This window comes from Nicotiana attenuata, unplaced genomic scaffold (genome assembly GCF_001879085.1).
Source record: "Nicotiana attenuata strain UT unplaced genomic scaffold, NIATTr2, whole genome shotgun sequence".
Taxonomy (NCBI): Eukaryota; Viridiplantae; Streptophyta; class Magnoliopsida; order Solanales; family Solanaceae; genus Nicotiana; species Nicotiana attenuata.
In genome coordinates this window covers 234,752-248,183 of record NW_017671434.1, presented here as the reverse complement: position 1 = coordinate 248,183, position 13,432 = coordinate 234,752, and the positions used below count along the sequence as shown (strand labels likewise).

At 40.1% G+C, this 13,432-nt stretch overlaps 1 protein-coding gene across 1 annotated transcript; it reads right to left on the bottom strand.

Moving 5' to 3' along the window:
- Positions 1–6,564: 6,564 nt before the first annotated feature.
- On the bottom strand, positions 6,565–7,349 carry LOC109208265. The gene is made up of 2 exons (XM_019371345.1): positions 7,218–7,349; positions 6,565–6,975 (listed from the first exon to the last, which is right to left on the bottom strand). The coding sequence occupies exons 1-2, from the start codon at positions 7,347–7,349 to the stop codon at positions 6,565–6,567; spliced, it is 543 nt and encodes a 180-aa protein (XP_019226890.1).
- Between the last annotated feature and the right edge of the window lie 6,083 nt (positions 7,350–13,432).

Genomic DNA, 13,432 nt, shown 5'->3' with positions numbered 1-13,432 from the left:
GAGCAAGCCACAGCAGCCGCATCCTCTGAGAGCATGTTTAGAGTGTGCTGACACTCGTCATATGGTAAGGAATTGACCCAGACTCAAGAGGGTGCACCTCCACGGACTACTCAGGCTCCGCGTGCTCTACCAGGTTCTCAGGCCATGGTTACCGCACCAGCTACCATTCCACCTGCACAGCCAGTTCAAAGTGGAGGTCGAGCAGGTAGAGGTCTCCCAAGAGGGGGAGGCCAGGCCAGATATTGTGATCTTCCTGCTAGGACGGAGGCAGTCGCATCCAACTCTGTCATCACAGCTATTGTTCTAGTCTGTCATAGAGATGCGTCAATCTTATTTGATCATGGCTTCACTTATTTATATGTGTCATCTTATTTTGCTCCATATTTGGGCGTATCCCGTGATTCTTTGAGTTATCCTATCTATGTGTCTACCCCTGTGGGAGATTCTATTATTGTTGACCGTGTATATCAGTCATGTTTGGTTGTTCTTAGTGGTTTTGAGACCAAAGCCGATTTATTGTTGCTTAGTATGGTGGATTTAATGTTATTTTGGGCATGGACTGGTTGTCGCCCTGTCATGCAATTCTTGATTGTCACACTAAGACCGTCACTTAGGCTATGCCAGGATTACCACGGTTAGAGTGGAGAGGTACCATAGATTATGTTCCTAGTAGGAGTTAAAGGAGCAGTTACAGGAGTTGCTTGATAAGGGCTTCATTTGGCCTAGTGTGTCACCTTGGGGTGCTCCAATCTTGTTTGTAAAGAAGAAGGATGGTTCTATGTGCATGCGTATTGATTGTCGCTAATTGAACAAGGTTAAAGTGAAGAACGGGTATCCATTGCCACGTATTGATGACCTATTTGATCAGCTCGGAGTGCCAAAGTTTTCTCCAAGATGGACTTACGTTCAGGCTATTATCAGTTGAAGATTCGAGAGCCGGATATCCAAAGACTACTTTTAGGACTCGGTATCGACATTATGAGTTCCTCGTGATGTCATTTGGGTTGACCGACGCCCCAGCAGCATTCAGGCAATTGATGAATAGTGTATTCTGGCCCTATCTTGACTCATTTGTCATTGTGTTTACTGACAACATTGGTGTACTCCCAGAGGCGGGAGGATCATGAGCAGCACTTGAGGATCATGCTTTAGACTTTGAGAGAAAAGAATTTATAATACAAAATATCCAAAGTGTGAATTTTGGCTAGATTCGGTGGCATTTTTGGGTCATTTAGTATCGAGTGAGGGGATCAAAGGTAGATCTGAAGAAGGTTGAAGTAGTGTAGAGTTGGACCAGACCATCCTCGGCTACGGAAATCCGGAGCTTTCTTAGACTTCGCGGGGTATTATATTTTATTAGTAAAGAGTTTCTCGTCTATTGCAGCACCTATGACCAGATTGACCCAGAAGGGTGCTCCGTCCGAAGTGTGAGGAGAGCTTTCAAAAGTTGAAGATAGCTTTGACTATATCCTCAGTGTTGGTGTGTTGCCTTCGGGTTCGGGGTCTTATACTTTAGACTGTGATGCGTCGCGTATCAGTCTTGGTGTGGTGTTAATGCAGGACGGTAAGGTGACATGCTATGCATCTAGTTAGCCGAAGGTGCATGAGAAGAACTATCCTGTCCACGACCTCGAGTTAGCAGCTTTTTTTCATGCCTTGAAGATTTGGTGGCACTATTTGTACGGTGTCCCTTGTGAGGTCTACACTGACCACTGGAGTCTACAACATCTGTTCAAATCGAAGGACCTTAACTTGCAGGAACGAAGGTGTCTAGAGTTGCTTAAAGACTATAATATCACCATTCTATATTATCCCGGGAAGGCCAATGTGGTGGCCGATGCATTGAGTCGAAAAGTGGAAAGTTTGGGCATCTTAGCATATTTAGCGGTAGCCGAGAGGCCATTAGCCTTGGATTTTCAGGCCTTGGCTAACCAGTTTGTTAGATTGAATGTTTCTGAGCCGAGCCGACTTTTGGCTTGTGTGGTTTCTCACTCTTCTTTTTATGATCGTATCAAAGAGCGTCAATATGAAGACCCTCATCTTCTTGTCCTCAAGGACGCAGTTCAGCACGGCGATACAAAGGAGGTCACTATTGAAGATGACGGTGTATTACGCATGCAGGGCAGGCTATGTGTGCCCAATGTAGATTGCTTGCGTGAGTTGATTCTCTAGGAGGCTCACAGTTCACGGTACTCCATTCATCCAAGTGTCGCGAAGATGTATCAAGACTTGAGGAAACATTACTGGTGGAGGAGAATGAAGAAGGAGATAGTGGAATATGTAGCTCGGTGCCTAAACTGTCAGCAGGTGAAGTATGCGCATCAACGGCCAGGTGGATTGCTTCAGAGATTAGAGATCCCAAAATGGAAATGGGAGTGGATCACTATGGATTTTGTTGTTTCGCTCCCACGGACTCAGAGGAAGTTCGATGCAATTTGGGTGATTGTAGATAGATTGACCAAGTCAGCTCATTTCATTCTAGTGGTGACTACTTACTCTTCAGAGCAGATGGCTCAAGTTTATATTCGTGAGGTTGTCAGGCTTTATGGCGTGCCGGTATCCATCATCTCTGACTGGGATACGCAGTTTACATCGCGGTTCTAGAGAGCTGTAAAACATAAGTTAGGTACTCGAGTTCAGTTGAGCACAACATTTCACCTTCAGACGAACGGGCAGTCCGAGCGCACTATTCAGATACTGGAGGATATGCTTCATGCGTGTGTGATGGAGTTTGGAGGTTCTTGAGATTCGTTCATGCAACTTATGGAGTTTGCCTACAACAATAGTTATTAGTCGAGCATTCAGATAGCCCCAAATGAGGCTTTGTATGGTAGGTGGCGCCAGTCTCCGGTTGGTTGGTTTGAGCCGGGTGAGGCTAGGCTATTCTGTACAGACTTGGTTCAGGATGCTTTAGAAAAGCTTAAATTGATTCAAGATCGACTCCGTACATCCCAATCAAGATAGAAGAGTTATGCGGATCGGAAGATTCGTGATGTTGCACTCATGGTTGGGGAGCGGGTCTTGCTTCAGGTTTTGCCCATGAATGGTGCTATAAGGTTCGGGCAGAAGGGAAAACTGAGCCCTAGGTATACCGGAGCTTTTCAGATTTTTGAGAGGGTTAGAGAGGTGACCTACAGACTTGCACTACCACCTAGTCTGGCTGCAGTTCATCCAGTGTTCCGTGTTTCTATGCTCCGGAAGTATCACAGCGATCTGTCTCATGTGTTAGACTTTAGCTCAGTCCAGTTGGACAAGGATTTGTCTTATGTTGAGGAGCTGGTGGCCATTTTCGACAGGCAGGTTCAAAAGTGAGGTCGAAGAACATTTCTTCAGTTAAGGTTCAGTGGAGGGGTCAACCAGTCGAGGAGGCAACTTGGGAGACCGAGCATGATATGCGTAGCCGTTATCCTCATCTTTTCACCTCTTCGTGTATGTCTATGTACTTGATCGAGGATGAATATTTGTCTTAAGAGGGGGAGGATGTAACGACCCGGCCGGTCATTTCGAGTGAATTATCCCCGATCCCGTATTTATTGACTTCTTTGTGTTATAATGTGGTTAGGTGACTTGCCGGGATGTTTGGTTTTGGTTTCGGGTGAGTTTCGGAGAGAAATGGGACACATACTCCCTAAACTAGAAGTTTAAGTCGTAATATTTGACCGTAGTTTGACTTGTGAGAAAACGACTCCGAAATGGAGTTTTGGCAATTCGAATAGCTCTAAATGGTGATTTTGGTCTCAGGAGCGTGTCCGTACGTTGATTTGGAGGTCCATAGTTCGTTTCAACGTTAATTGGCGAAAGTTGGAAATTGGTGGAATGTTGGGAAGTTTGACCAGGACTGGACTTTTTTATATCATGGTCAGATTCCAATTCCAGAAGTTGGAATACGTCCCTAATGTCAATTATGACTTGTGTGCAAAATTTGGTATCAATCGGAGTTGTTTTGGTATGTACGGCGTTGGTTTCGAAATATGGGAGTTCATAGTTGATTAAGCCTGAATTTGGGTTATGATTCATTGAATTCATGTTGTTTGAGGCGGTTTTGGCCTCGTGTAGGTCCGTTAGGTTTTTTGGAACTAGTTGGTATACTCGGACAGGGTCCCGGGGGCCCCGGATGTGATTCGGATCGATATCGGATCATTATTGGAATTAGTGAATCATTGATGTTGGGCTGGTTCTGGTGTCTTCGCACCTGCGGAGGGGTTGGCCGCAAGAGCGGGCTCGCAAATGCGAGCCACTGGTCGCAGCAGCGGAGTTTTTCTAGTCCAGCTGGAATCCCAGGTGCGATCAATTGTCCGCTTCAGCGGACTCGCGGATGCGGGGCTACTTTCACAGGAGCGAACTTGGAGAGACAGCCTTTGGGTTGACCTCAGATGTGGTCTTTTGTCTGCAGAAGCGATCTCACAGATGCGAGCCCATATCCGCAGAAGCGAAAGCCCTGGACTTAAGTTGGGACCACTCGTGATGGTTTTTCGGCAGGTGCAGCATCGCAGAAGCGACCCATAGGCCACAGAAGCAGAAGTTGCTGGGAAAAAAAAGGGAATTCGAGGGTTTGATTTCATAATTCATTTTGGGACTTTGAGAGCTCGTCTTGAGGCAAAATTTTGAGGGATTATTAGAGGAATTGTTGGAGTAAAGATTCTTGACTCGTTTTTGATTAATTTTCACTAATCTATTTTTAATTATATCTTCTAATTTGTGTTTTGGGGTTTAAAATTGGGGAAAAAGTTATAAAATTTCTTAGACTAAGTTCTTGAGTTTTGAAAGGCGAAATGAGATCGGATTTGAATAATTCTTGTATGGTTGTACTCGATATCGAATGGGTGTGCAAATTTTATAATTTTTGTCAGGTTATGAGACGCAGGCCCGAGGTGAATTTTTGGAGCGATTTTTATAGTATGAAATTATTTTGTCTAGATTCGAGCCGTTCGGAGTTGGAAAATCGAGGGGAAGGCCTTCTAGTTGATTGATTTAGCGTGGTTTGAGGTAAGTGACTTGTCTAAAGTTTGCGAGTGTTTACATGGGCTAAATGTTGAGATTCCGGTTTTAGCTACGTAGTTCTTCTTCATGCCTCAATTGAGTTACCTTAGCATGTTATAGTCGCCAGGTTTAGCCTAATTTCACATGTCTACTTATTTATCTTGTATTTGCAACTTGTACTACATGTTTAGTTGATTACTTGCTTCCTTAATTTTGTATTCATTAGTTAACTATGGAGATTCTTTACCTGAAATTTGCTATCCCTGAAATATCTTATTGCTGAGTTTGGTGTTGAGTTGCAAAGGTCGTGGTTTCTATTGAGGCCAGGTGTAAGGTGTGAAGTGTCATTTTCTTTAGCTGTTATGTTTTCGCTTCCGTGTTATTGTTGAGGTGATTGTTTGGTTGTGTGCACGAGGTTTCTGCCGTGTCGTTGTGATTATCGATACGCATGCGGTGGTATAAGGTTTGGATGTTGAAACACATACGGTGAGATAAGGTGGGCTTGATACGCGTGGCTAGTAGTGGAACTATTAGAAGTCAAGCAGTGTGATAAGGTGGGCTAAAACGCGGGACGCTATTTCGGGAAAATAATTTTCAAACAAAATATTAAGGCTCCCGCGGTGATGTAAGGAAAGACTGTGAGTTATTTTTGATGATTTAGGACTACGAGGCGGTACCTCAGGAGTGCCCCTATTGATCTTCTCTATTTGTTGTACTATTTGGTTCTTGCTCCTTAACATGTAAAACTCTTGTTTTCCTTTCGTATTGTATTAGGTTCATTGATTTCGTGTTGATATCTTTCCGTAAATTCTTTATTGTTTCATTTCCTTGTAATTACCATTATATTATTATATCTTCTGCCTTGTTTTTATCTTCAGTAGGGTCTTGTCCTAAACTCGTCACTACTCTATCGAGGTTAGGCTTGGCACTTACTGGGTACCGTTGTGGTGTACTCATACTATGCTTCTGTACATATTTTGTGTAGATCTAGGTACATCCTATCAGCCTCGATATTAGTGCATTAAATTGCTTGCTATGAAGACTTCAAGGTACACCGGTCCCCATCTGCAGGTATCGGAGTCCTCTTCTATCCTGTTCTTTTCTTATTTCTTTACATCTTCATAGACTGTGATGTATAGGAGTGTTCAATATTGTATCTAGAGCTTGTGACTTGTATTTACACTAGGTTTTGGGAGATGTACATGTTGAGTTGCAGATTTTATTTTATATAGTTATTGATGTTTGAGCTTTTAAATTATTATTCCAGTTATTTCGTATGTTTGTTAGGCTTACATAATCTTAGTGTCTAGGTGCTGTCATGACATCCTACGAAGAGAAGTTTGGGTCGTGACAATCTAAGACCATCCTTATCAATAATTTTGTATGCGCCACATGAATATGCTTCTTTCATAATATATGTTCCACCCCATCTTGAAGTAAACTTGTCGCCTATGCGTTTGTTGAGGATTATGGTTCTTCAAACAGCTAGTACCAAGTCTCTCACTTAGAATGACCGTGGTCACGCTTTTTTGTTGAAGGCTCTAGCTACTCGGCTTGATAGCACTCCAATTTTTGTTGTGCTTCCTATCTTTTCTCACCCAATGTCTCTAACTCTACTTGGCAAAGTTGAGCATTATCTTTGGAAGTGAGTCCTTGTGAGATGTGTAATGATGGAGTTCGTTGCTCCAATGGAAGGAATACTTCTATGCCATATACAAAAGAGTATGGAGTTTCTTGTGTAGCAGTTCTAAAGGTTGTCCGGCATACCCGCAAAGCTTCACCAATTTTCTCATGCCAGTTTCTCTTGTTCTTTGCACTAACTTTCTTCGAAAGTTTAACAAACGTCTTGTTAAAATCTTCAACAAGGCCATTGGCATGTGTATTATACATTGAAGACTTATTTTGCTTGAAATCGAACTTCTCGCATAGACTCCTTACGAGCTTGTTGTCAAATGGCGTTCCATTATCAATGATTATTATCTTGGTATGTCGTACCTAAAAATTACATTTGAATTGATAAAATCAACAACAGTTTCCTTTTTCATATCTTTGAGTGGAACAGCTTAAGCCTATCTAGAGAAGTAGTCTGTAGCAGCCAATATGTGCTTCAGTCTGTTTGATGATTTTGAAAGTGGTCCAATAATGTCAAGTCCCCATGCATCAAAAGGTCATGAAGCTATAGTTGGATAAAGAGGCTCTGGAGTTTGGTGGATGTAGTTGCTATAAAATTGACACACTTGACATCTTTTGACATGCTCCATGCAGTCTTTCACCATTATTGGCCAGTAGTAGCCCATCCTCTTGATGTGACAATGGAGCTTAGGACCAGATTGATATGCTCCACATGAGCCCAAATGTGCTTTCTTCATCGCTTGGAAGGCTTCTTCATTGTTAAGTCAGCGCAGGTGTAGTCCTTCGAAAGAGCGGCAAAATAATGTCTCCTTATACAAGATGAATCATGGTGCCTTTCGTTTGATGTCTGTTCTTTGTTGCAGATCCACAGGTAACTTTTCATGTTCAAGGTACTCTATAATGGCTGCCTCTAATCTTCTTCTTCAATCACTTGTACAAGTGTATGATGGATTTCGTTGATTTGAAGATCAAGAATTCTAGGAATGACCCATCAGTGACACACATGAACGTTTGTTGACTCACTCTCTCCAAGTTCCCTCGTCGTGGCCAAGTTAGCCAAAGCGTCAGCCAAGCAATTTTCTTCTCTTAGGACGTGGTTTAAGAATACTTGGTCGAATCTTTCAAGTAAACAAGAAGCATATTGGTGGTATGGTAAAAGACCTTCATTTTATATATCGTAACTCCCCAAAAGTTGGCTAATAATCAGCTTAGAGTTGTTGTAGATATCCAGCTATAGAATCTTCATGTCTATTGCATTTTTTAGACCGATGATCAAAGCTTGGTACTCTGCAATATTATTGGAGCATGCCTCACCTAAAACAAATGAGAATGGAAAGACTTGTCTTTCTGGAGAGATCAACATAACACCTGCCCATGTACCGTTACGATGTGTAGATCCATCAAAGAACATTTTCCATGGTGGCAATTCATCAATGAACAAAACGTCTTCATCTGGAAACTCATCAAAAAGCTCTCATTTCGCCGTGGTGATCAGCTAAAAAACTGGTGAGTGATTGTCCTTTCACAACCTTTTGAAGTGTGTATGTGATCTCATATTGGTTAAACAATATGGAACATTTTGCTAGGCATCCAGAAAGAGCAGGCCGAGTCATCACGAAGTTCACGGGATCTGCTCGAGAGATGATTTTGGTGGTGTATGCTTCAAAATAATGCCTTAGTTTCTTTATCGCATAAAGTAATGCTAAGTATATTTATCCACAGGTGTGTAGTTCAATTCAGCTCCTATTAGAGTTTTACTGAGGCCATACAAGGTTTGTTCCTTTCCTTCCTTATTCTCTTAAGCAAGTATTGCCTTACGTAAATGTTCTTGTGCCACGATGTACAGTATCAATGGCTTCCCATGAATTGGCGCCCCTGACACAAGTGGATTTAGCAATTACCTGTTGATGCTTTCAAATTTTTTCTGACATGGCTGATCCCAATGAAAAGGGATATCCTTCCTCATTAGATAATTGAAGGGTTGACACCGTCTGGCTATATTAGAGATGAACCTCCGGATAAATGCTCATTTTCCTAGGAAACTATGGAGCTCTCTCAAGTTCTTTGGCTCAGGCATTTTATGAAATGCGTCAATCTTTGCGGGATCAAATTAATTCCACGGTGACGCACAGTGAATCCAAGAAACTTTCTTAAGGTAACTTCAAATGCGCATTTGACAGGATTCATCTTCAAGTCGATTTTGTTAACCTTTCAAAAACAATTCTGTGGTTTTCAAGGAGGTAACACCTATGCTTCATCTTCACCACCAAGTCATCGATATAACATTCAACCCTCTTATAAAGCATGTTGTCAAAGATGTTTTGCATTGCACATTGGTAGGTGGAACCAGTATTCTTCGAACCGAAGGGCATCACTTTGTAGCAATATATCCTTTTTGGAGTTTGGAAAGCAGTACACTCTTCATCTCATGAAGACATTCTGATTTAATTTTATCCGGAGGATCCATCAATAAATGACACAGCTTTATGCCTTGTTGTAGCATCAACCATGAGTTCAATAGCTGGTAGCAGAAAGTCATCTTTCAGACATGCCTTACTTAGGTCTCGAAAGTCAACACAAACACGTATTTGGACCTTATTCTTCTTGATGGGTACAATAATCGAGTTCCGTGATAGGTACTTCACCTCTCGAATAAATACCGCCTCGATGATCTTGTTGGCTTCGGCTTTAATTTATGGTACTAACACAGGACGAAATATGGGTTTTGACTGCTTCACAGGGCGTGCTCCACTTTTGATCCCCAAATGATGAACTTCTACTTTAGGACTAAGGCCATGCATTTCTTTATACGACTAAGAGAAGACATCTTTGTACTCGCTCAATAACTTGAAGCATTCTCCTCCTCTTGAGGCGTAAGAAGCGTACTAATGAAGGTTGGGCAGGGATCTTCCAAAGTGCCTAAATTGGGTTCCTTAAGCTCATCTATAGTTGATTTCCCGCCATCTCCTGGTAGAGGGGGAGCCTCTTGGACTTTATCATTAACTCCAAGACAAGACATGGGCTATCTTCCACTGTTATGTGACGAAATATTCCACAAAGTCTGACTTTTCTCTTTGACTCTCTTGGATGGTCGGCATGGATTCTTCCTCTTTCTCTGTTTCTTTATGAGGCTGGCAAGCATAAACGATGGTACTCTTTCTCACCTTCAGCAAACCATCTATGGATATTGACATTTTCTCTTCATATGTGATGGGAAAGTATAATAGATTTCTTTGTCAGCAACAACTTCACAATGACCTTCCTCCTCATGTTACGAAAATATCTTTCTAGATGGTGACTTCCTTGTGGTTCCCAGGCGACAAACTATAGAGGTTTTTGAGGTAGTGAAATTTCCTTTAGATGTTTGGAAGGTACACGTTTACTTTTGTGATTTAGCCTTTCAAACACCGAGACACGAGGTGTTGAGCATCCAACGCTATCAAACACTAAGCCCGTTGTTTTATTTGCTTGTCTTTAACTTTCTTCGTCTCCTTTATCGAGGTTTGTTGTGAAAAACTATCTTTTGCCTCTCTTAGATGAAATTTGAAGAGGCTCTACCAAACTGAATCCTAACCCAAACTTGGGTGTGGCGAGGTAGTGCCCTTGCTTCCTCAACCTCATTTGGGACTCAGTAAGACCATGTATCTTTTCATCAGTGACTTCATCTTTGAGTTCTCCTAGCCTTGATGGATTAGACAAGTTATAACCAGACTTTTCAAGTAGTGTGAAGACCTTTGGATCAAAGTGCCTTTTCGTTTTATTAATTTGGGGATTACCTTTAGTAGACTCACAAGTCACGGATAGGATTTGTGCAACTTGGACAGTCATATGTTCCTTCAAATCTTGGATAGCTCTGTGACCCATTTTCTTCTTTGGAGTACATTCCTCTAGTATAGGTTGCCCTTTCTTTCGACGATCACCCGGAACATAGCGGAAGACTGGATTCTCATTATCAGTTTTTGTCTGTATATCACCTTCGATAATGATAGCTTAATGGGGACTTCTTCAGTTCTCTTCTTAGACAGCTTGACAGTAGTTCGTTGAGCCTTATTTTCTTCTTTTGAATTGACATTAGCTTGGTCGATTGATGATGGTTTCTACACACTTGGTTTACAAGAATCTAAGTAGAATTTTGCGGTTATAAAGTATGACTCTATCTCAGTGAAGTGATTGATGTTTGCATCAATTTGACTATCTCTCGATCGTTTCTTTACTTCAAACACTGATGCAAAGTATATGATACCACTCCATTCTCATGAATCCAAGGACGTCCATGTAGCAAGTTAAGTGATGTTTTAGAATCTATGATGTGACTCGGGGTATTTGACTTCATCTCACCAATGGATAGTCCTACGTGAATCATACCTATGGCTCGTTGTCCTCCTTGGTTGAAACCTTAGATTGTTAGGTTACTTTTGGTTAGCTCATCGATAGAGATCCCAAGCTTTTTTAGCACCATATTTGGCATGATGTTGACAACTGAACCACTATCAACAAGTATACGATTGAGATGTTGTTCCTGAATAGCCCCTACAATAAACAAAAGTCTATTATGTGGCTTAGACCCCAGCAGGAAGTCATCATTTGCGAAGAAAATTGTTGCACAACATGTAATAAATTTTCTATTATCATGATGTTCTTGTGTTTTTGGTGGATGATACTCATCGTTGCTTTCCTTTTTTTCATCTGTGCTAGAAACTACATTTGTCGCACCAACGTGAGTTCCATGAAGGAATTTTTAAGGAACGAATCGATGCAAGGTAATGGACTTTCGAAACTTTTGTGATAAGGCACCATTAATATTCTCTCTAGTAGAATATTTGATATTTCGTGATGGTTGTAGGAATTTGTAGCCTCAAAATTGCTTGATGTTTGCTCCTCTTGAGAGCGATTGGAGTCCAACCCAAGTCGCCATTGTCTTTCGAGTGATTATCCAACTCTAGTGAACTTTCAAGAGTTGTCCTTGGAAGATCAATTTTAATAGACTTGAAACTTCCAAATTGTAAGAAGGCAGTGCTTGACATGTTCTACAACCTTGAACACTTCCTTTCCTTGGACACAACACTTGCATGGTTTGCTTCCACTGTTTCATCTATGTCTTTGGTGATTTTTCCTTAACTTAATCGTATCATGATATTTTCCTTCAAGAATGAAGTGTTTCTCTAGCCAATGACTCAATGAAACTTTCAGTATTTCGGATCGCCGACTTTGCTAGTTTCCTCAGGCCCCTTTGACTCAGGGAGATCTGATGGATATAAATTATTCATATAATTTCATGTGTAAAAAAATAAGATTTTAAATAAAATATGAATAATGATATCCTATCCTCGCATATTTTCTAACAAATCTTGTAGGAAGAAGAAATTATGGAATAGAAAGGAAAGAGGCTAAAAGACAAGAGAATAAAGCAAAGCCATAGTTGCACACATCATCTTCATATTCACAAATGTGAATACACATATGGGCTTATGGAAACAAACAACTAGAGATGAAAAGGAGCATAGTTGCATATGTAAAATCTATATACGCAAGGTCACATTCGCATACATGGAACCTACATTTGCAAGTCTAACTCATGAAGTCAAGAATGAAAGCAAAAGAGTCATAGATGCATGCGTGGAATCTACATATGCAAAGGTCACATTCGCATACATGGAACCTAATTTACAAGATTAACTCATGAAGTCAACAATTAAGCACAAGTGTCATAGTTGCATATATGGAATCTACGTTCACAAAGGCTATCATTGCATATATGAATTTCACATTCGCAAAAGTGAAACATGACAAAACTTACTCATCTTTTTCTATAAATAGAGAGCTCTCTTTGTATAATTATTATCCAATCTTTTGCAAGACAATAGAACTAGTCTTGGTCTTAATGTCTTTTCTTTCTTTGTAGTAAAAATATTTTCTTAGTCTTTTACATATTTTTAGACTTCCAATATCCTTTTTAGATTTTCCTACTCCTTAATGGGTAATTTCTTTTTGTTGGGATAGTTGATGAAGCTTGATATATTTTATAATACTATCTCAGTTTTTATATATTCTTGACTCGAAACTTTTTATTTATATTTCATGTTGTGTTGGAATGGTGATTTTTAATTAATCTATTATCACATCTACATATTTTAACTCTAAGTTATTCTTATATTAATTTTTTAATTCTCACGGAGCAAAATTATATATAATAACTGACGAATAAAATAGTAAAGTGAGAGTAATTTTTAGCAAACTATTATTTCAAGTCAGTCATCTTGTTTGCCTCAGTTTTAATTCTCACCGAGGAATTGTTGTAGGCGAGATTATTGATCTTTAGTAAAAATATTCTCACAAATTTTTTACTATCTTTTAGCACAATTCCAATAAAAATATTTCGGTTTAATTGTCACTAGTCTTAAGTTGATTTAATTAACATAATTCTCACGGAGTGTTATTAAATGGTTATTTCTTAGTGATAAAATTATAGTTGTATTAGAAATAAGCAACTATTCTTTAAAGAAATAAATGTAGAAATTGTGACTTTATTATAGTAATATTATCAAGTGAATTCAATGTTTTCCATCTCTTTTTAAATTATAAATCTTGCAAAAAATTTTGTTTTGATTAAGTAATTAGCAAGTTTTAAACCTCACTCACTTTTCATCAATTTGATTCTCTCAAATAGTGGTTAAAATATTACAAGTTTGTAGCATAAACTATCCAATCTATGTGAGACGATATCATAAACTATACTAGAATTTGAAAGAGTACGAGCAGAAAATTCATATACACATTGGCCTCGTCAAGATTTGGCTTTCTTGGCCAGCAATTCATCAAG